Here is a 22,995-nt window from a genome sequence, read left to right as displayed (position 1 = left end):
ACCTTAGGTTTCGGCTTACAGTTTGCAACGCACAAGATGATGGTCTGTTTGACATTCTGCACTAGGCATCACTCAGGTATGACGGACATCAAGAACACTTCTCTCTTGCACTAGGACATAGTCAAGGAGGTGCCAGTGCTTGGATCGAGGATGCCTCCAGGTTGTCTTCAGGCTGTCTTTCTGCTGAAAGACAGTGTTGGTGATGGTGAGCTGCTATTCTGCACAAAACTCTAGCAAGAGGCATCCGCTGTCGTTGCAGTTTCCAACACCATGCTTGCCCAGCCCAGTACTCCTTTCAAGGCTTCAGCATTCTTTCCTACTCTGGCATTGAAGTCACCAAGGATTATGACCTTATCATCTGCAGGAACCTTTTGGGTGAGGCGGCGCAGGTCGGCGTAGAATTTTTCTGCTGAGTCAGCTTGGTGAGTTGGGGGATATACACTAAAAAGAACTGTAGGAAAATGCTGGAATAAATTTCAAGGAGAGCTGCACTGGAAAAACACCTTGAACCTGAAAAGATTCAACTAAGAGACTTGTTAAAGTTGTAAAATTATGCTCTTGCTTGCTATGGGTTTTTTAGTTGCAAAATTTGTGTCACGTCTCTGTTTGTTACAGCTCCCCTGCGGGCCAGTTATACCACACCCTGCCTTGTATTGTATCTACTCCTCCCTGTCTCTTTTGTGTCTCCCAGAGGCATTTTGTTCCCCTAACGAGCCGTCAACCTGAGGTTGAGCATGTTATTTTTTCTTCCCAGGCTGGACAATAGCCTCCCCGCCCTTGGGGGAGGGTGTCCCTGGAACCAGGACATCACAGCAGCCTCCCCCCACAGGAAGCCCCGGTGATTGGAGAGTCCTCAGTTCCCCCTCCCCTCTCTGCTCTGTTATTCCAAGGTGGGAAATGCCATGTGAGTCTCCTATGCCTCCTGGCTGGGGGTGCAGGGCCAAGGCTCCAGCCAGCCCTGCCCCTGTCCTTAATTCATTGGTTAACGGACCTTTGACCCTGCCCCTTCCTGTTTTCATGCAATACAGCCCAGATTTGGGGTCTGCCCCCTGAGATCTGATAATACCTTGTGGATTTTTTGAATAAACACTCTCCTGCCTGGAATCCTTTGTCTCAGGCTCCCTTCTCTGCTCCCCTCGGACAAAGGGGAAAGCAGAGGCCCCTCTTCCTTCCCTTCAACGCTGCATGAAGAACAACATATTGCTTGTTGTGTAGTGGGAGGCGTAAGGAGATAATGCAATCGGAATGACCTGTCGGCAAATTTGCAAGTTTGGAGGCAATGGAGTTTTTAATTATGAAGCCAACTCCTGAAAGGTGTCTTTCGGTTTTGGGTTTGCCTGACCAGTAGAGTGTGTAGCCAGCACCATGTTCTTTAAGGATGCCTCATGAAGATGAACTTCACTGAGAGCAGTAATGTCGATGTTGAGTCGTGACAGTTCATGGGCAATTAGAGCAGAACGACGCTCAGGAGGTCCACTATCCACAATATCAAGCATGGTTCTGATGCTCCAACTTGCAAGTGTCAATTTGAACACACCTTTGGAGGCAGGTGTATGCCTTTGTCTCTTTGTCTATGTTTGACCGCATCAGAAGATGCCAGTTGGCCACAGTCAGCCAACTAGGTGAGGAGATGAGCTTTGGTAAGGCCACCTTTTAGGCCCCTCTCCATGTGAAGCATTCAGTGCTCTCCTTAAAAAAGGCTGCTTGGTCATTCAGGATGCTGCTTCACGAGACTGTCATCTATGGGGTCAGTCTCAAATGACCAATATCCTGAACCGCCTGCATGCAGGGTTGGGTCTGCGGCTTCCAGCTGCTTCCTATCACCTGCCGTTTTCGACCCTCGCCTGTCGCTACAGGGCTTTGCAATGTGGGTGAACCCTTCGAGCCTGCACAATGGATTTTTTAGGTGAGGCACAGTGTGTGCAGAACTGGCCCCACCCTTTACTCCTAAGGTTCATCTGCCACGGCCTAGCGAGCTTGGACGGTGACAGCGAATACCTCAGGACGTAGGTTTGGTTAGAGTATCCTTCTCTTAGATGGATGGCCTTACAGGGCTAAGCGAGCTCCATCTGCCCGAGTTTGGGGTTGGAGTTGTCCTTCTCCTAGGATGGTTGCCAGACGGCTGGCGAGCCCATCCTGCCTGTGGACACACTTTGTCTGACCCTTCAGCTGAGACCTGTCTGGCATGGGAGATCCTACCAAAGGCACAAACCACCTCCAGCATAGTACCCAATCTCATGAGGGCACACAAGCTTCTCCCCCGCGACAACGGGGTGTCCCCGGAGAAGTCCTTAAGCATGCTGACAAGACAAAGCACTATTTTGGTCACAACAAAATGGGTTGATGCAAAATATACAACAGCATTCTCTGACTGAAATTATACACCCTGGGATGTTTAAAGAATGGCTAGTTTAAATAATTGCCCAATTATTTCCCAAACAATTTTGTAATTTTCTTGTATTTTCTTTATTTGTAGTGACAGAGAAATCCAGAAAAAGAAACAGTATTTATCCCCACTTACATTCTAAAATATTCAAATACTTTTCAAATGTTAATTAATTCTCTTTAAACAAATCGTTTGTTGAAAACAATAATTTTCAACAATCATGTATTTAAGGGGGATTATCATCCATAAATATGAGGTTGGACCTTCCTACTACATTAAAAAAAAACTTGAAGTTTGAAAACAACAATTCAAGAACATCAATCCAAGATTAATCATTTACATAGTTATCAATCTGTGGGTGTTTCTATTACAGAATTAAGCATGCAGTTGGCAGTTGTGGGGCTGTGTCCCACACTCCAACTGACTGCTCTCATGGTCACCTCTCCTCAGGTAGCTGTGAAGTGGGTTTCAGTGAGATGAGTAAAACCAGACAGTAATAGAAATAGTGGATCATCCTGTCACACTCTCCTTCACAAGTGTTACGTTGTGTGTATAAGAGCAATCATAGCCACAGGTATTTTGGTATAGGAACAGGGTCACAGACCCAGGGGTCTCAAAGAAGAATGATCAAAAGATACTAAGGAAAGTAACAATGGCATATTATGTGTACAAATTCATGCCAGAGAACTCTCTTTAGTAGCAGACTGTTACTAGTTGAAAAAGGCAGACAAACCCCTAGGTTCTGCCCTGTCAGCTGCTCATCAGTATCTTACTGATCTTATCTTGCTCAGTGTATCTGCTAGCCTTATATTAACAAATTTTTTTTCAGAAGTGGAATTAACTGCTTCAACAGCAGATTAGCATTACCACATTGATCTGCTACTGATTTATAGCAAGCATTATGAGGTTTTATTTGTACACCACCTGAAGTTGCAAAAAGAGCAATAGGTATGTTTTCAAGTGATCTTAGTCAATACTCTGTTCTCTTGATTAAAGATTTTCAATAGTCTATGTGACTGGTTTTATAAGAGAAAATTAAACATAGTAAAAAAAAGCCAACCTGACCCCAAATAACCAACAAACAAATATAAATTTTAAAACCTTTCTTTTTATTCTGACAATTATTTTTTTCCTTTCCCATTTTATTTAGACTATTTTTTAACACATAGAAACACTAGATGTATATTTTTATTAAAACACAGTCTTGCAATATTTCAGAGAGGTATTTTAAAATAAAAGGTTATTGAATGATGCTTTATTCAAAACCTGAAGTAAAGTTATACCTAGCAAACACTCCCTAATAGAAAAAGAATTTCCACTGACAAAAATGTTTTCAGTACACCAGCTAACTGTTCAAAATGGCCCCCCAAAAAAGTGATGCTCTATTAGAAGAGGTAAATTTCTGACACAACTATCAGTTAAAAATGTGATTTTTCCCAAACTCATAATCAGTGTGCATGTAATGCCAAAATTCAACACTACACAAATATAGAGTTGATCTGAATATTTAACAAGCTTCATTGTTACAACAGGATGTCCAAAAAAAGCAAAAAAAAAGCAAAAAAGCAAAAAAAAAAGGGTTAAGAAGATAGACAGGAATATACAGAGTAAGATTGAAAAATCTGTTTCATAATAGTATAAAGTTTTTGTGTCAAGCAGGTTACTAAACTATGGGAAAATCAACAGTGTTGGGATAGCACATTTGTATCATCTGATAACTAGCAAACACAGGAGGTGACATTTCTCCCATCAAAAAGTTAGCTTTACACACATTAGCTGCTTTACTCTTCTTTTGCTAAGTCTAGTCTAGCTGTAAAACAGCAACTACTTTTCTCTTCAGAACTATATCCATAAAAAATGTGATCCAGACTTAGATCTGCACAACTGCATCTTTGCTCCATTTCTACTTATCATCTGATGCTTTTTGAGAATGTAGACACAATGTTTTTAATTCCTTTTTGCTCCTTTTTTCTATCTATTATATGTGAGGTATTAAAATTCTGACTCAGGTTTCTAAAGCTATGACTGTTAATGACATTAAAAAGACAGCATTATCAGTCTTCTTAAATTAGCAAGTACAGTTTCTTTAGACTAGAGATTTAGCTGCAGTTTTTCAAAAGCAGGAAATCTAATTCACTTGAACAATCTTGCAAATTCATATACATTTCTGCCCAGGAACTTCAGAACAAAAATACATAGGGCCCTAGATATCTCTTTCTTCTTTGAGGGATATGCAGTACTTTGGAATACCAAAACTGAAGAATAGTTTGTGGGAATTTAAACCAATACCTTGCTTTTATTCTCATTCATTCTTGTGAAGCCACCACATCAGGGATTCTGAAACTGTGGTATCAATGGTATGTAAATCCATGCAATGCAGTACATGTCAAAGACTTGAGGGTCTGTTTTCTGATAGCTACTGTGCAATAAAGTATTACCCAGAAGCCTGAGGGAACCTTGCCAGAATGGGACATGTGCTTTTATCTCATGAAAGGAAGCAGGAAAGCCTACTTTAGTTAAACCTAAGCTGGAGATTACTACACTGGCCTTAGGGATGTAGCTATGCGTCACTGAGGGGCTACTGTGAATAATGGAGACATGCAATAGCAGAGAGACATCTATTTCTGCACAGAGCACGTCCCTGCAAAGAGCTACCAGTTGCTACTGGTGGCAGGAACTTAGCAACTAGCACTTAGTCATAACCAAGGAAACTAAATTATTCATTTAAATTCAGGAATAACAGAACATATAGAAGTTCTCTACTAGCAACACTGTGACCTTCACCTTTCTGGTTTTATACATATTATAATCCTCCTTTATCCCATGGGCTCAAGTGTATTTTGGATGGTCGGGTTGGCATATGCATATGCAACTACAGTTCCATTATTTCAACTGTGTTCAAGTTCCCAAATTCTTCATTCCTAAACTGGGGAGGATGCACTAGTGCTAAGGAAGAGGCCAGACGACCTTGGCTGGCCCATGAGAGCTGTTTTCAGACCCATGGTAGTACAGACTTCCATACCATACCAGCCTGAACCTAGTCCTACTAATTCTGTTGCTAATCAATTATAAAATTATAGAAAATAAATATGTAACAATGAATGTCAGGCATTTCAGTAGATTACAGAAAACCTAAAATTTGTCTATACATCAGGTCACAAATATCTAAAAGAAAAGGTGTGGATGAAGGTGTGTGAAAATTTCTGAAAATGCATAAGGATACATGCATGCCCAAGATAAAACTAGCAATATAAATATCAAATTGTTAAAATTGAGTTCACTTAAATCACACTGCCTGAAAAAAGATGCATTTGAATTTCAACTTACTTCTTTGGAAGTTTCATTTTTTTCACTCTTTCTTCAGCATGTTCATCAGCAATTCCAACATGGCAGCCTAATGCCAGCAGGGTTCTAGGACACAGAAATTAGAGAAAAACTAGTGGCAATGTTCATGTACTTAAGAGTTTCTGCTGTGAATATAAACGGCAGTCTATCACAAAGGAAACCTGTGAAATTATTACAATATAAAACAGAAAGATAAACACTAATGTTTTAGTATATGCAATAAGCTTTCCAATAATGTTAATAAAATGCCACAAGATGTTCCTAAAATTTTTAGTAAAATATTATTGAGCTACTTTAAAATGGAATTTTCTTACATTCTAGTTCAGCTATATGAGGCATCAGTTCAAAGATTCCCTGCCCTTAAAATATTATTTCTGCTTTATATATCTATTCATACTGCTTATATTCTCATTCATACCACTTCATATCCAAATCTATGTTATGTTATTTACATGACAGCTGATGAAAAAAGGCCAAAGATGTCATTTGTTATCCTTAAAATATGTCTTCTTTACCAAGAGAACTATTATTCAGAGATTTTAGTTGCATTTGGATTTTTTAAGACACACTGCTGAAGAGAGGGCTGACAGAAGAATGCATGATAAAGCATAAGGCCAAAACTGCCATCTTATCCAAGCTAGACATAGTGTGTCATGTACCACAAGGCTTATCCACAGAGCCACTGAACCAGGCAGCCTATTCTGGCTGACTCTGCAAGATGCATATCATTTCAGAAAACACTCTCTATATAACTTTGAACTGGGTCAACAGTACTAACCGCATATCTGATTACTTCAGACTTCTTCCTTTCCTTACAGTCACACAGTCCAGCAGTATAAATCTTATTTATCTCTAGAATTTGATATGTATATCATCAATTATTTAATCCTGCATTTATATTCAATACTGGGTTAGAAAGTCTGTTTCTTTAGCGTAGGAGCATTACTAAAATATTGACATTGAAATGAAAAGAAATCCTAGGCAAAAGTCAGAGATCACTTTGAAGTCATGAGAATTTGCTCAAAATCTGAGGGTGACACTCATGTGTTTGCTTGAAACTGATTACACAGAAGAAACTATTAATGTAAACACTTTGGACTCCATTCCCAATTTTTCCCAAAGTGGAAGAAAAGTGGAAAACAAGGTTTGTATTTTTTCCTGTCACTAGCTAAAACAGTATTTTCTAGTCGTGCTTGAACCATATTTACTGGTCTTGAACTGACACTACAGAAAAAAGAGCATAAATACCACTCTAACATTATTTCTCTTGGAAGATGAATCGTGTGTTTCAAGTTGATTCTTACAGCATATTTTCAGTGCTAGCTACATGAAGTAAATCCTAATGTTATGGACTGTGAATCTAACCTAATATTAGACAGTAAAATCAGAAACGAGGAAACCAATATGCAGTGGCTACCTGCTGCAAAACACACTATCTGCTAAGAATACACCATGCAGCTAAATTTAAACTGATATAAATAGTACATGACTCCTATGCAGCTCTCACTAGCATAAGAGAAATATATCTAACAATGGAGCCCAGCACAGAGAAGTTAACCTCTGGTAACCTTAATTTTCATGTAAGTAAGCCAGGAATTTGGATACTCTATTACCTCTACTCCAATAAAACAAATTCATATTAAAGTGCCACAGGAGGATAAAACTACATGCTACACTGACAGAACCTGAAAGACCATTAAAGCACTTCAAACCCAAACAAGAAAACTTAAAGTGGCCAAATGCAGCTCTCATCATCACACTGATACATTTACCACAATTATCACACAAAATTGAGTAAACAGATAGAAAGGGAAAAGTCAGTCACAAAATGATAAGCAACAAAACCACAAGAAACATACAAAGAACAATGTGCAGAAACAGTATGAGCAAGCATATTTTAAATCTCATGACATTTTCAGAGGCAATTCATTTCTGTATCTTGACATTTCACACAGTATATCATTCTTATAGTTCATGAAAGTACTCAATTATATTGAAAAATATACACAGATCCCAATATATTGAAAAGAAATGTTGTATCAGAAAATATAATTCAGAACTTAATTTCTGACTCTCTCATCTAGTAAACTTGCAAGAAAGCAACAACGAAACCCCATTTACAGTCATTCTCAATGTCTTGCAAATATTTCAAGCATGCAGTAGGTACTTCAATGCAAATTGTATAGAAAAATATTAGAAGTCTTAAAAGAATATTTTCTTTCTCTCTTCCCCTTTTTCTGCCCATTGAGGTTGACAGCTAGTAGACTAGAAACATCTAGTAAAAAAACAGTCAAGATAGCTTACAATTCCAGTCATCACAATATTGATCACCTAGAACTGATCAGTGCACTGTTTCTTCCACCTTTGCAAGCTTGCAGAAATAACCTGGGCAAGGCACTCTTTTTCTAGTCCCTGAACAACAGATGTCTATGGGATAAACGTAATATGACATTACAAAATTGGAAGTGAATATTTCAGGAAACAACGACTACCACAAGAACGTAATGAAGACTGAGCTCAGTAAGCATACAAATTTTGAAAGCCATATCAAAACCGAATGTTTATGTTTTGGATACCACCCATTTATCGAAAAGGCTCTCTCTAGAGTAAGCGATAAATTACTAAAATAAAAGTAATCTATAATTTGTATGTTTATAAAATGATTTTTTTTTCAGGGTCAGATCAGAAAAGCACTGAGTCCTGAACCAGTAATCATGTAAAGTCCCATAAAAATCTGTTTAATACTTACTAAAACATTAGGAGTGTGCATTTAATTATGAGAGCACAATTCTTCTGATGCCCGAGTCATATTGTACAGATTACTCTAGGAAAAGATCCAACTGTACAGAAAGTTAATGACATCATCTTTTGTAGTTTCATAAAATAGAAAGGAAGGAGGTATTCTGAATTCTTAAGCAGACTGCTGTGCTGACAGGAGTTCAAAAAATTTCCTTGAAATTCTAATATCTAGCTGAAGACAAATATGAACTTATTTTCTTTCTTCTAGTTCAATTTATCTCTAAATGGTTTATCTCTAGACAATGCCAAAATATCCCTCCAGAAACTGTTAAACACTTGGGGTCATAAGTATGTTTTTCACCAAGTAATTTTCTTTCTGGAGGAATGGTGGATCAGTAAATAGCACAGACAATAAATCTTCAAGAGAGTGTAGGAGGGGTGTTCTACCTAGCTTTCTACTATAAAGTCTTTATATTTTGAGTGCAAACACTATATTTTACCATCAGTCTACATGGCAAATATTTAAATAATATAGGACAAATATATTTGCAGAACATTAATATCACATGAAGACACTCATCCTTTGTAAACTCTATGAACAGAAAAAAGCAACAATATTTTAACAAGGAAAAAAAGGAATAGATTTCAAATATGAGTGACTGGAGAACCACATACACCAAAGAGCATTTATCACTTTGAGAAATATTTTAATATGTTGGCTACATGCAATGCTACATATGGAAGAAATTACTTACACTAATAGATTTTCACTGCATTCACAGCAAAGTAAGAACTTGCACCTGCTTGATTGACAACGCGGAGGGGAAGAATTGTATCTCTGTGAGCTAGATAACTAGGTTACTTGAACAAACCCCTTAAACATCCCACTGAAATTTTCTAGTATTTCAACTGGAGATCTTCCACAACATTCATACATCTAACTGCTCATCTACAAAAGGAGGGAATGCCTACTAACATTTGTTCTGTGGCAGTATGTACAGGTTACACAGAAATATCAGCAAGAGGTCCTAAAGCAAACCTCATCATCAGTCAAATCCAAAAAAATCTATTGAGTGTCAAAATGTGATTTCTGAATTAAAAAAAAAAAAAAGAAAAAAGAAATCAAACTAAATTGAATTAAACCAAATAAGAAGCAGGGATTTTTTCAAAGCTTGGATCTATTTCTTTCCTCCAAACTACGTTAAAACTATCTGTTTCTGCCATTTCATAATCAGCATTACCACAATAACTCTTAAATTTCATAGATATTAAAAAGACTATCAATGCCATTTTCAACACCATATATATCATTCATTAATGTATCTCACTTCCTCGTTTTCATATTATTGCCCTCAACTACACGTCAAATTTTAATTATGTGTCAATTTACAATTCTGGAAACTGCAGCTTCTTAGAAAACTATCCATAAACTTCAGAAGCTCTAGCAACTTACTTCAGTGTTTCAAGTGACATTTGCAAGTTGTAATTTCTTTCCTGCTCTGGCAATTTTGAGAACTCCACTAGGCATGGGTGTTGTCTCTTGTTGTCATCTCTAACCTGAAAAAAACAGTAAGGAAATAAGCTTAATGTGTCTTGAAAACTAGACAGTCCAATCCACAAAGTACTTAAAGCTGATCTTGGCAGAATTACTCAAAATGAACACCTCTTCAAAACTGAAAGTATTTTGTATTCGCAGAGCATAATCATTCTGTTCAAGAAGGCAGAATTCACATTTGCAACTGAATTTCAGATTTGCAGATCTCAAATGGAATAAATGCTAATTTGTACATGCTATTATACAGATGTTCACAGCAAACATGCAAAGTTCAAGAAGAGTGCAATCTATGTTTTGACATACAGCCATAAAATAACATCTCATCTTCAGTCTCATGTTTGAAAAAATTTACACCCACTTTGTATAAGTATGTTGATACAAATAGTACTGAAATCCTTATCCATTGAAAATAACAATATAAAAGATGAATATTCCCTATCTATTAAATCAGAAAATGTTTATTCTATGTGATATCCAGTATCATACAAGCAGAATGAGACTGTTCAGCAGTCACATACGAGTGGAATATGAATTTACTTTTATAGTAGTTACAGCAGAGCCATAAAGACTGTAATTTACAAAATCCTTCATTTTATTAACTTAAAAACTTAATCAAAAACATTTTTAACCTGCACTGTACCTACACAATTTTAGTCTAATGCTGGCTGTAACCAGGAAAGGCAACCTAGGAGGCTGGGCTAACTAAACACTCTACTGTTTTCAACTCAGCATCTTGTGGTAGAGTTCAGTTAACAAAATCTACAAACGTTTGATAAAAAAAAATAGTTTGAAAATATTAGGTAAAATATCCAAATGAAAGGGTTAAAAGTGGCTCAGTTGATGTAACTTTTTAAACCACATAGTATAACACTTTGATAGACCACAAGCTCACCATTTATATTAATCTCTAAAACTGCAAAGTGGAAGTTATTGAAAATCAGCATTATCAACTTCTAATCAATCAGATAATTATGCTGGAAAACTGAATGTTAACAGTTGACATTAAGGAGCCTACTTGTCATACTTTTTCCAAATTGATTTACTACTCAATGTAGTTTACTTAATCTCATGAAAAGTCACATTTCTGAGTAACATATTTTTTGGATTTTGATCTAAGCAGATAATAATTCTCAAATTGAAACAGTAGACATTAGTTTATATTTTGGATTGAAAAATGTTTACATTCTCATGGGGACATTTATATATGTTTGATGGGATTAATGTTCTTTGGACAGACAATACAGGCAATTCAACTATCAAGCTATTTGATCAAAATCATTAGAAACTAGAAGGAGAAACATCAGACACTGAAAACGTTTCTTTGCAGATTTCTTTCTAAGAGCTACGGTAATCAGCATTAATAAAAACTGAGGATATAGTCTCCAAGTTGTGTACAGCTAATTTAAGTCTTGGATATCAGGTGTTTTCCTCAGAATGCTAATGCTCATTTTTTCCCCTAGTGACATTCTTTTTGCTCTACAGCTACAATGTATAATTTTATTGTATAGTCAAAATAGTTTGTAGGTTGCCTTCCCCTCACTTTTTTTTTTTTTTCTGAGCACAATGTAAAAATCTACTGCCTTGCAAATACTTTATATTAATGGCCAAACTCATGACACCTGTGAATTCTTAAATTTTGTCACTGGTTTTAAATATATGGTGATGTTTAATAGAACAAAGACATGCAGATGCATTTCAATAGATGGCAAACATACTCACACTTACTACAAGGCCAGTTAACAAAGTCCTAAATTTTGCTACATTAGCTTGCTATTTTACTTTGTTACAAGCACAGCATGAAGCAGCAATATAATACACAAAATGAGGTATCACTTTGGCAATACTACATACCAATGAGATAAATACACACATAGGAGGGAATATAAAATGAAAAATATACAGCAGATTTTTTTTTTTTTTTAGGAATATGGAGGGCCATTTAAATTTACAGATCATCTGTCTTTCAGCCTTTAAACTTTCTGACTGGGTGAAAAAAACATCAGTAGCTACTATATATCATGCACCTTGCTCTGAATTAAAAGATCAAATCTTACTAAAATTAGATGACTCGTGTGCATCTAAACCAGCTAATTTCAATTTCATGCCTTCTCTCAGTACTCAGTAACTGCAGTGCATCTATTCAGATAACTAGAATTGGCCACGGTGGCTTAAACTGATGAAATAATCTGTGAGAAACCAATATGATTAAGGCATTTATCCAGAAGACAATCAGCATATACTTTGTCACATTCCCAAAGTGAGCACATCCTATCACAGAACACTAACTCTAGAGAGAGAAAGTTAGATAATTTAAAATATGAAGCACCTATTTTCATTCTGAATGGGACTAAATTTATCACTGGTTAACTTAATACGTAATATATATTGTTTAAATAGTGTTGAACAGTACATTCATATTCTCACTGGTAAGTAATGGTACACTGAGAGTTGTTGCAGACTGCTTCACACTTGGTATGATTATACCACAATTAAAATATTTTGACGGGTTAATTTAACTAGGCGCTTGTGTTTGATTTGGTGGGGTAATCAACAACAACAAAATCTAGAGATCTTCTCTGTTACTCAACTATTTTTAAGTACTATTGTATGCTATGCCAAATATAACACACATGCCCAGTTACATAAAATGTGTAACCTGAACTCCTCAAAAGACCACAACCTTTTTAGTAACAAAAATAGATTACATGCATGTTTTTACTCTTGCATCTAGTACTTGATGTGTGTTTCTATACGCCCTTCACAGCAATTTCAACATAAACATCAGCTTTTGGGATCCAAATAACCAGTTTGTATACTTTTTTACTGGTTAACTTCAAAAAGAAAAAAAACATTCATACTCTATTAAAAGTAGAGAAGGAATAATAGTTATGGGGAGCCCCTAATACATACATGAGACTGAAGAAGTGGAGAGAAGAAAGACGAAAAGTAGATTTAATGGAATTTCCTTTAGGCAAAACTTATTTTTCATGAAAAATAAATTTGGTATTTCTGAAAGATTTATGTCAGTCAGCAAATGTGAAGACAACCAAGAATAACTGCTTTCACTCATTTGCTCCATCAGGCAACTGAACTTCTTGCTGTACAAACAAATAAAAGGTGAAAAACCCATGTGCCTTCTGAGCTGTCAGTCAGACTGGCTGAAAATTGCAGCACCAAACAGCTTTAATTCAAAAATTTTGGTTCAGAAATACACAAGTACTGTTGGTTTCTACCTACTTCTGGTGCCAAGGTGTCTAAAATCTTACCAATTTTGGGAGGATGATAAAATATGGAGTCCCATCAGCACATTGAAACCAGCATGCTGAATACTAAGAAATTAACAGAAAATTAAGTTAGAAGGTACATACTGGTCCATACTGCCAGCCAAGTTCAATCTTATTCATAACCCAAAGTTCATGAATGTTCTCTGCTAATTTTTCTCTAATCCTTTCCAGGTGAGGAGGCAAAACAATCTAAAGAGAGAAGAGAGAAAGAGGCTATTACAACTGAGTTGCTTGACATGCCACACAAACTTTTAGAACAAACTTTGTACCAACCAGATCTCAACAAATCCCAATAAAAAACCAAGTTTAGAACACGCTGCAAATTCAATCAAATGTGAAGTAATATAGTCCTACAATATGTGTATTTAAAAAGGAAGATGAAATCTTTCAGTTTCCATACCTGGCTAGTATCTACAGGAACTGGAGTGAAAGCTGCTTGTGACAGAGAGACAGTGGGACCCAGCAGGTCCCTTGTATAGCTACGGTCTTGTTTGTACTCTCGGCTATGCTCCACTTTCAGTTTCTCTTTTGGTAGGACAGCTTCAAAGCAAGGGGCATACCCAGGTGGAGGAAGGAATTTGAACTCTCCATGACGACCTCCAAGCAAAAAACGTACCCTGTAAACATCAGAGTTTAGATTACCAAGACATGCCTGGTGACAAGCCTAATCAGTTTGTGTCCTAATTCAACGGATGGGACCAGTTTATCACTGTGAGGATGTGACCAAAGCTATATATTTACACCCTCTATTAATTTCCCCTGAATTTGCAGCAGCTGCCCAGGGCACACCTGACCCCTCAGGCTGTGAGCTAGCTGTTAAAGAAGTCTGTGAGATAGAAGCTGTGAGATAACTCCCCTCTGGGGAGTCGTTAGCACCTTCACACCCAGCCGGAGGGGGCATGTCTGCTAATAGGACAGCAACAATTCCAAAATACCCCATGACTCACAAAGTTAGATCCCCCATTGCAGAACTCCCCGCCCTTGGGGAGGTACTGGGTGTTCCCACCTGGACCTGAGGGTATGTAATCTTGGGGTTTGACGACCTCTGGTACCACTCGTTGGATCCAGAGGAGGACCAGAACCTCGACAGGACTGCGACCACCACTCTCAACCAGACTGTGACCGTCATCTGCGCCAACAGGTTTTTCCCTTCCTTTTATTTTGGACTCAGAGGAACCATGTGGGGCTCAGCACAGGGGCTAACAAACACCATTCTGTTCATATCCCAAGGTGCTGGGTTATACTACTGGGTTTTGTGGTTTAAAATCAATTTCTCTTTGTGTCATTGTATTTATTGTAATATCTTTATTAAATTGTAACTCTGACTTATAATCTCTCCTGAGCTGGGTTCATTCCTCTTGCTGGTTTACCTTTAAACCAGCACAGTTTGTTAGCCTAACAACTACCAAATGCTATTTTTTAAAAAGAGAAAAGTAAAAACATTTAAATGTTGAAACTTCTTTGCATTATTTACAGTTCCATTTTCTCTAACTGGTGCTGAAGTTTATGATGCAGGGGTCATAAAAGTATGGGGAAAATAAACAATTCTTCCTTCTAGTTAATTTTACTTTTGTAAATATATTCAAAATCATGAGACCAAAAGAATGTACCTAGGGAGAGAATGATCAGTTTACTTAACATACCTATGAAATAAGCAGCAGCCTTCGGAGTCTGAGAAGGCAGGGATTATAACCCAGAGCAATCAATCAAGCACTTCGGAACTCTGTCTGTTAAGGTAAACTCTCCATTCTCTCTCATTTGATAAATGAGCCTAAAAATCCCATGGTTCTTTCTTTTCTCTCACTAACACTAAATCCTTAGGACATAATACAGAACCTCTTGTATTGCCTTCCCTAACACTTACATTTGTCATATTAATAGAAAACCAGGGAAAATCCTCTTTTATTCATTACAAAATGGTGACTTTTTCATGGCCTTTTGTTACTGAAAAAATCAATCAATGAGGTAATAATACAACATAGCAATGACATAATACTGAAAAATCATCCTAGAACATTTCCATCCAGAAGGAATCAAAAAACATCAAAAAACTAGCTTTAAAACAGAATAATTTTGTCTCTTTTCCGTTTATGATCCTACAAGACATTTGTTAATCCTGTACCAAAACACACTCAAAAAGTGCATGCAGCACACAAAAAATATCTGTCAAATATTTATCCCATGACAGAAATAAAGCATGCAGGTTTATAGTTTTGCATTTTGCAGCAGGCACATACAGTTTTACCACATTCTATCTCCTGTGCTATCCAAGGCAAAATCTAAAGAAGTGTATTTTGCATCTGGAACATGAGTCAGGTGTGCCCACTGAGAGATAGCTTCTAAGGCATTCTTTGAAAGACCCCTCACAAAGAATTGATCTGCCTCCAACAGAAATCAGTTTTCAGCCTTTACCTTTGCCACTCCTGCTAAAGTTGGTCCCCCCGCTGGAACACAACACAGTCTTGTTTAATATCATAGTCTCAAACTGTTCAATACGTGGAAGCAGAAGTCTGGCACCTCAAGTATGACTTAAAATTTTATAGAAAACCATTACAACCACCAGAATACATATTGACTGAATTCATATTAACTCATCCTGCTGAAAATGAAATGTACAGCCACCATTTCTTAAAGGAAGAGCAGATAATGCCTTTTAAATAATAGTTACTACCTCATAAGAATTGAGTTAGGGAAAATATATTTTTAATATCAAAGGTTGATATAAAATACTGCCCTGAAGTGACTATGTAGCAATGTGTCAGCAAAGAAATTATTAAGAAGCTGTTTCTAAGGTATATCTGCAAAGAACCTGAACACACTAATGTGCTGAAAAACAACAGAAGCGTTTTCTCTTTGGGACTTTTTCATAGCTCTCACTATCCAAGAACTAGAACTTCACCAGAAAAGCAGATGTCAGAAAGGGAAATAGAACAGATGGCTAGGGAAGTATTCAGTATATTCTCATATACAGAAAAAAAAAAAAGAAACAAACTGGGGGGAAAAAAAACCACAAAAAACAAAACAAACAAACAAACAAAACCAAACAACAACAGAAAAACATCTACATGGGATGCTAACTTTATTCCTGCAGAGAAGCTGACAACTGGGAAGAAGAGGCCATCTATGTTGAAGTTTTCAAACATTCCTTGAACTGGCTGTCCATTTATTCGGAAGGAGATGCTGGGGGCACTCAGGTCCAAACAGCAGCTAATAACATCGTCAGTTCTTAACAGATGTTGGTTGGGAGAGTTTACTGTTCGTGCTACACACCCTATGGAAGTAAAGGAGACAAGACACATTTTGTAAAACTTAGGAAAATTGCACAGGTTTTCACAGCAGCCTAAAAAGGGAGAAAGAAAATATAGCTATAGAGCACAAACACTTCAACACAAAAATATCTAACCTATGACATCCAAGACTTGATTTTAAGCTTGCAATATAGTGAATAGGAGCATACAACCATATCAACACAGCTATTTTAATCATAAATAATTCAATTACATTTAATGTAAGTGGAAATAATTACTGATACCCATGTAAACAGTCAAAAAAAACCAGAAAAACTATGTTCTATTCCTGACATTATAGAATTGCAACGTTAAAACAGGTATTAGTATCTAATATAAAAACCTAGCATACTTTAGTAAAGAATGCTTCATTTTTCAAGATAAAGACTACTAAAGAATGCTTCGTTATTTAAGGCAACGGCAACTATCCTACTTTGAACTATTTAGGAAAAGTTAGGTACTTCCTGTTATTAATGGCCACATCAGGGTACTCTTGCAATCTTTTATAAGATGCTACTAGTGTACTGATCAAACCACATACCAGTGTTCTTCTGCCATATACAAAAACAACTGTATTTTTGTGGCATATATATTCAGTAATATGTGTATTTTGGTAAGTTTTATATGAATTCTAAAGGATTATTCTACCTTGTATCAAATTACATTTACACAAGCACATCTGCTTCCCAAGAGAAAAAAGCTACAGAACTCAAAATAGAAAATGATAGTTTCTGAAGTTTACTGCCATCTACAATACAAAATTTATGGAAAAGCATGGAAATTGTATGAAAAGTTCTCTACACATTTTCCAAAATTAACTTACGAACTGTTTGCAAGAGAGAAAACCATGATGCATACTAAGAACAGGGGACTAAATTTTTAACTATAGTGTCCAGCTTTTGTAAACATGAAGTACTTAAATTGCACTACATTTTCAAGATGAAGATGGCATACATGTTTAACAGAAGCAAAAGTAATAAAAATCTCACTAATTTCACAAATCAATTTTCATACACATATCACTACCACCACTCCAGAGGAAAAATAAAACACTCACAATTCCAATACTTTACATAGGGAAAATGACTTCACGATACTGCCAGAGGAAAACATCACAGCTGAGATTTTGTTTGAAACAAATCACAGAAAGGGACAATTATTTAATGGCAGGGACAAGTAAACTTGAAGTAAAAGAAAGGCCATGATCTTCAACATTCAACTACTTAAAGTCCTTCTAAGTTTGAGAGGCATTACATAATACTGTCAATGAAGAATGAAGACAGAAATATTTTCAAATCTTCAAGCCACATCCACACCCACAATAGATTAAAAAAACTGCATATACAAAGGTGGCTTGACTTTTTTGTCTAGGCTGGATTATTGACTTGAGAAACCCAAACAATTCATCATTTATTCTTTAGTAGCATTTCTGAATAAAAAGTTTGCAGTGGGTAGAAAAATAATCTTGATTTTTCAGTAATCTTTTGTTTCCTCCCTAAAAGTGACCTTATCTACAAAAGCTATTTTGGTTAGCTCATTATTTTCTGGTTCTTCTGTACTAATACTTTATCTGCCAAACTCAGTTATGACATACTTTTAATGATACCATTAATTATGCATCATTGTTTCAAAGTAATTCTCACTATACATGAGAGACAAAGTGGCAGCTACTTTCCTAAGATGCCACACCAGCTGATATGCTATTATTTATTAATACAATTCATTGCTGTTTTGATTGGAAGGTTCTTTTGAAATGTAAAACTGCATTCTTTTCCAAGTATCAAGCCACAGCGCCTCAAAACTTCAAAGACCTTGGATGATACAGCTGACTCACTAACTTGTCTCTCTTGTCTGCTAAGGTGCTTTAGAAAACATGTTTGTATCTTCCTAGTGGCACGAATTGCCAATCCAGTCTTGTCAGTTCTACAGTTCATCACTGCCCAATAATCTCCCAAAAGCAAAGGCAAAATTTTTTCTCAGCATGGTGAAACTACAATAAAATCTCCTTTCCAGAAGTTGAGGACTGTCCAACTATAGGACTACCTGTTCTAAATTATATCTGGGAATCTTTTCACAAAAGCTAAATCATGTGAAAAATATTAAGAGAAAAAGCTATCATTCTTATTATTCTGATTTTGCTGAGCTAACCCAATTTGAAGAGATAATAAAGTATTTGTGGAATCAACAGCAAATATAAATACTCTAGATACTCAGTTCAGCTTTCTCTAACCACAGAATTCACATGCAAAAATTACCATTCATAAATAGATCCAAACTAAACCAAGAAAATTTTAAAGATGAATACTTGACCAAACACATCACATGCAAGCTAGGAATATGATTCTGCAAGTCTTGCAATAATTGGTCAGTCTTAATATATTTAAATCACCACTACAGAGGAAAAAATCTTGTTTCAAAATATATGGCAAATAACATATTTGAAAATCTTCACCTATAAAGAATCTCTGTATTTTTAAAGACTCATAATAAAACTTTGGTTTGGAAAATAAATAAAAATAGATCGTTCTGTAACTTAAATTTCTCAGAATGTTCTTAAACTACCACATAGGAATTAAAAATTCAGATAACTGTCAGACTTCATTTTTTGCAGCTCGGAAGTTTTAAATAAAATATTTATAGTTACTATGAAAAACAAACAAAAAGTCTCAGACTGAAACATAAATTATCAGTCTCTTTGCATTACTTTGTATAAACCAATTTTTTCAATATACAACGTCAATTTACATCCTATTTTGATATAGGGCACTGTTTCTGTATCTTCCCAGTGTCAAGTGAAACAACTGATTCACTTTTCTGCTGTTGAAAAAAAATTCACTGGGATTGCAAACAAGATCGTAGTGTTTAAACAAAAATAAACAACAAAATTTCCAAGAGAATACCTGACCACAGATGTAGACCATCAAAGCCATATGAATATAAGTCATCACCAACACCATTTCCTCCCCATTCTGCTCCTCCGCCTGGATAGGGTGAGTAGCCTTCTGTTGAAGCCCAGCCCACTCGTAGATGAGTTGATTCTGCGGTCACAAAGGGCTCTAGGTGGTCCACCATAAGTTCATAGTACCATTTTCTGTATTGGGCAGAGCCTTCACTAATCCCCAAGAAGATGTTGGGTCGCATGCTTAAACAGAAAGAATAAAAATGTTTATTAAAAACTTATCTCAAGTACATTATGAACTGCTGCATACTTTTCATTCAACTCTAATTTCAAGCTTGCTTTGTGTGATTAAAGCAACAGAAGTAATTTTATTTCATAGAATCACATAGATTCCCAGGCCGGAAAAGACCTCAAGGACCATCTTGTCCACCTTTTCTTGGCAAAAGCACATGACCAAGACAAGATGGCCCAGCACTCTGTCTAAATGAATCTTATGTGTCCAATGTTGGGGTATCCACCACTTCCCCAGGGAGATCATTTCAATGGCTGATTTTTCTCATTGTGAAAAATTTAACTCCTGTGTCCAATCAGAATCTCTGCAGGAGATACTTGTACCCATTACCCTTTATCTTCTCCATATGATGCCTTGCAAAAAGGGAGTTTCCATCTTCTTTGTAGCCACTCATACAGGAACACAGTGATAAAGTTTCCCTTAAGCATTCATTTATCAAGGCTGAATAAACTCAGTTCTCCTAGCCTTTCCTACCATGACAAGCTTCCCAGTCCTTTGGTCATCTTCATGGACCTTCTCTGGACCTTATTCAGCCTGTCTAGATCTATTTTGCATAGCAGGGACCAAAAATGAACTCCGTATTTCAGGTGTGGCCTGACAAGCACTGAATAGAGTGCTGGTGCCTTTGTTGATGCAGCCCAGCACCACAACCTGTTGGTTTTCTCTAAAAAACACCACTGCTGTTCACTCATTCTGAGTTTGCTGTCCACTGGGACCTCAGGATTTCCACAGAGCTGCTCCCTAGTCACACAGATCCCAGCCTGTACTTCACTCTTAGATTATGTTTTCACAGGTGCAAGACATTGCCACTTCTCCTGATCTTCATAAGATTCTTGTCAGTTCACTCTTCGATCTATCTAGGTCTTCCTGCAGGGTAGCTCTCCCTTTCCAGGTGTCCACTTCCCCACTCAGTTTGGTATCATTGATGAACTCCATTAGGATACACTTGATCCCATCACCCAGATCACTTATGAAGATATTAAAAAGTATTGAGCCAAATACCAGTCCCTGGGGAGCCCCACTTGTGACTGTTACCAGTCTGAAAAGGAGAGATTTGCCACTACCCTCTGGTGTAGGTGGGCAGCCAGTGCCCACCCACTGCACAGACCCCTGGTCTCAACCATAACACATCAGTTTCTCTTGAGGAGGCTGTGGAAAACAGTATCGAAAGCCTTGGAGAAATCCAGTGTCCATCATTCCTTCCACATCAACCAAGCAGGTTCCTTTGTGGCAAAGGTTTGTCAAACACAGGCTATAGTCATCCAGGAATGTCCCATTGCCAAAAAAAGTCAAAACCCTCACAACAGCACCAGTCATGAAGCCAAAAAGCTGATCTGCATTATATGTCTATGTGTGGCTGCACTCTTTTCTGTAACTGGTAAAATAAAAGAAGGGGTAGCTTGAGCACCAATACTTTTCACTTGCACCCCCAGGGCTTTGCAGTCTTCTTTGACTCTGCCCAGGTTCTGCTTGCAGTGCCAATTGCACCCACATGAGAAGAGTAACAATGGGTAGTAAATCTGTGCTCTTGACAAGCTGTGGCAACCTCTTGGCAACATCTCAAATTTAAAGTAAAAAAATGCTTTAGTAACTGAAACAGTATCCTCACTCAGATACCATTAACAATCATTTATTTGTTTGAATATTTAATAGATGTTAAATCCAGCAAACAAAAATGACACCTGTTAACCAGTTACCAATATAAATGTAATAAGTACACATTGCAGGCTTAATATCACTTAGCAAACTGTATTCTGTAACACTGATTATCCATTCAGGAGAATAACATTTTAAATGATACAAAAGTAGTGCTACTTTATTTCAAAATGCTCTTGTATCTCTTTCTTCTTTATTTCAAGTCCTGTATCACTCAGTAATTTGCTGTGGTTCTAAAAATCCTTAATATCAATGTCATGCTCCTACTGCTACTGCTTTTACTTCCCAAGTGTACTTAAAAGGCAAAACTACTACTGTGCCTACTCAATATCTAGTTAAATAGCAATATATAGAGTCATATATCTAAAGGTCATGAGGACTAAAAAGGGAAGGAGGGAAGGAAGGAAGGAGGGAGGGAGGGAAGGAGGGAGGGAGGGAAGGAGGGAGGGAGGGAAGGAGGGAGGGAGGGAGGGAAGGAGGGAAGGAGGGAAGGAGGGAAGGAGGGAAGGAAGGAGGGAAGGAAGGAGGGAAGGAAGGAGGGAGGGAGGGAAGGAGGGAGGGAGGGAAGGAGGGAGGGAGGGAGGGAGGGAAGGAGGGAGGGAGGGAAGGAGGGAGGGAGGGAAGGAGGGAGGGAGGGAGGGAAGGAGGGAAGGAAGGAGGGAAGGAAGGAGGGAAGGAGGGAAGGAGGGAAGGAAGGAAGGAAGGAAGGAAGGAAGGAAGGAAGGAAGGAAGGAAGGAAGGAAGGAAGGAAGGAAGGAAGGAAGGAAGGAAGGAAGGAAGGAAGGAAGGAAGGAAGGAAGGAAGGAAGGAAGGAAGGAAGGAAGGAAGGAAGGAAGGAAGGAAGGAAGGAAGGAAGGAAGGAAGGAAGGAAGGAAGGAAGGAAGGAAGGAAGGAAGGAAGGAAGGAAGGAAGGAAGGAAGGAAGGAAGGAAGGAAGGAAGGAAGGAAGGAAGGAAGGAAGGAAGGAAGGAAGGAAGGAAGGAAGGAAGGAAGGAAGGAAGGAAGGAAGGAAGGAAGGAAGGAAGGAAGGAAGGAAGGAAGGAAGGAAGGAAGGAAGGAAGGAAGGAAGGAAGGAAGGAAGGAAGGAAGGAAGGAAGGAAGGAAGGAAGGAAGGAAGGAAGGAAGGAAGGAAGGAAGGAAGGAAGGAAGGAAGGAAGGAAGGAAGGAAGGAAGGAAGGAAGGAAGGAAGGAAGGAAGGAAGGAAGGAAGGAAGGAAGGAAGGAAGGAAGGAAGGAAGGAAGGAAGGAAGGAAGGAAGGAAGGAAGGAAGGAAGGAAGGAAGGAAGGAAGGAAGGAAGGAAGGAAGGAAGGAAGGAAGGAAGGAAGGAAGGAAGGAAGGAAGGAAGGAAGGAAGGAAGGAAGGAAGGAAGGAAGGAAGGAAGGAAGGAAGGAAGGAAGGAAGGAAGGAAGGAAGGAAGGAAGGAAGGAAGGAAGGAAGGAAGGAAGGAAGGAAGGAAGGAAGGAAGGAAGGAAGGAAGGAAGGAAGGAAGGAAGGAAGGAAGGAAGGAAGGAAGGAGAAGAAAGAAAGAGAAGAAAGAAAGAGAAGAAAGAAAG

At 37.7% G+C, this 22,995-nt stretch overlaps 1 protein-coding gene across 1 annotated transcript in view; it reads right to left on the bottom strand.

Annotated features, from left to right (window-relative positions):
- The window catches only part of RYR2 (ryanodine receptor 2), a 371,658-nt gene that overhangs the window by 165,582 nt on the left and 183,081 nt on the right, over window positions 1–22,995 (bottom strand). The window contains exons 20-25 of the mRNA XM_071581075.1: window positions 19,497–19,738; window positions 16,388–16,580; window positions 13,710–13,926; window positions 13,394–13,498; window positions 9,924–10,027; window positions 5,714–5,797 (exon numbers count right to left, since the gene is read on the bottom strand). Coding sequence (XP_071437176.1) covers window positions 5,714–5,797; window positions 9,924–10,027; window positions 13,394–13,498; window positions 13,710–13,926; window positions 16,388–16,580; window positions 19,497–19,738 — 945 coding nt within the window. The remainder of the gene's footprint in view (window positions 1–5,713; window positions 5,798–9,923; window positions 10,028–13,393; window positions 13,499–13,709; window positions 13,927–16,387; window positions 16,581–19,496; window positions 19,739–22,995) is intronic.

The sequence above is a fragment of the Pithys albifrons genome, chromosome 2 (genome assembly GCF_047495875.1).
Source record: "Pithys albifrons albifrons isolate INPA30051 chromosome 2, PitAlb_v1, whole genome shotgun sequence".
NCBI classification, from domain to species: domain Eukaryota; kingdom Metazoa; phylum Chordata; class Aves; order Passeriformes; family Thamnophilidae; genus Pithys; species Pithys albifrons.
The sequence above is the reverse complement of the archived record's forward strand: the minus strand, read 5'-3'. Positions and strand labels throughout refer to the sequence as shown.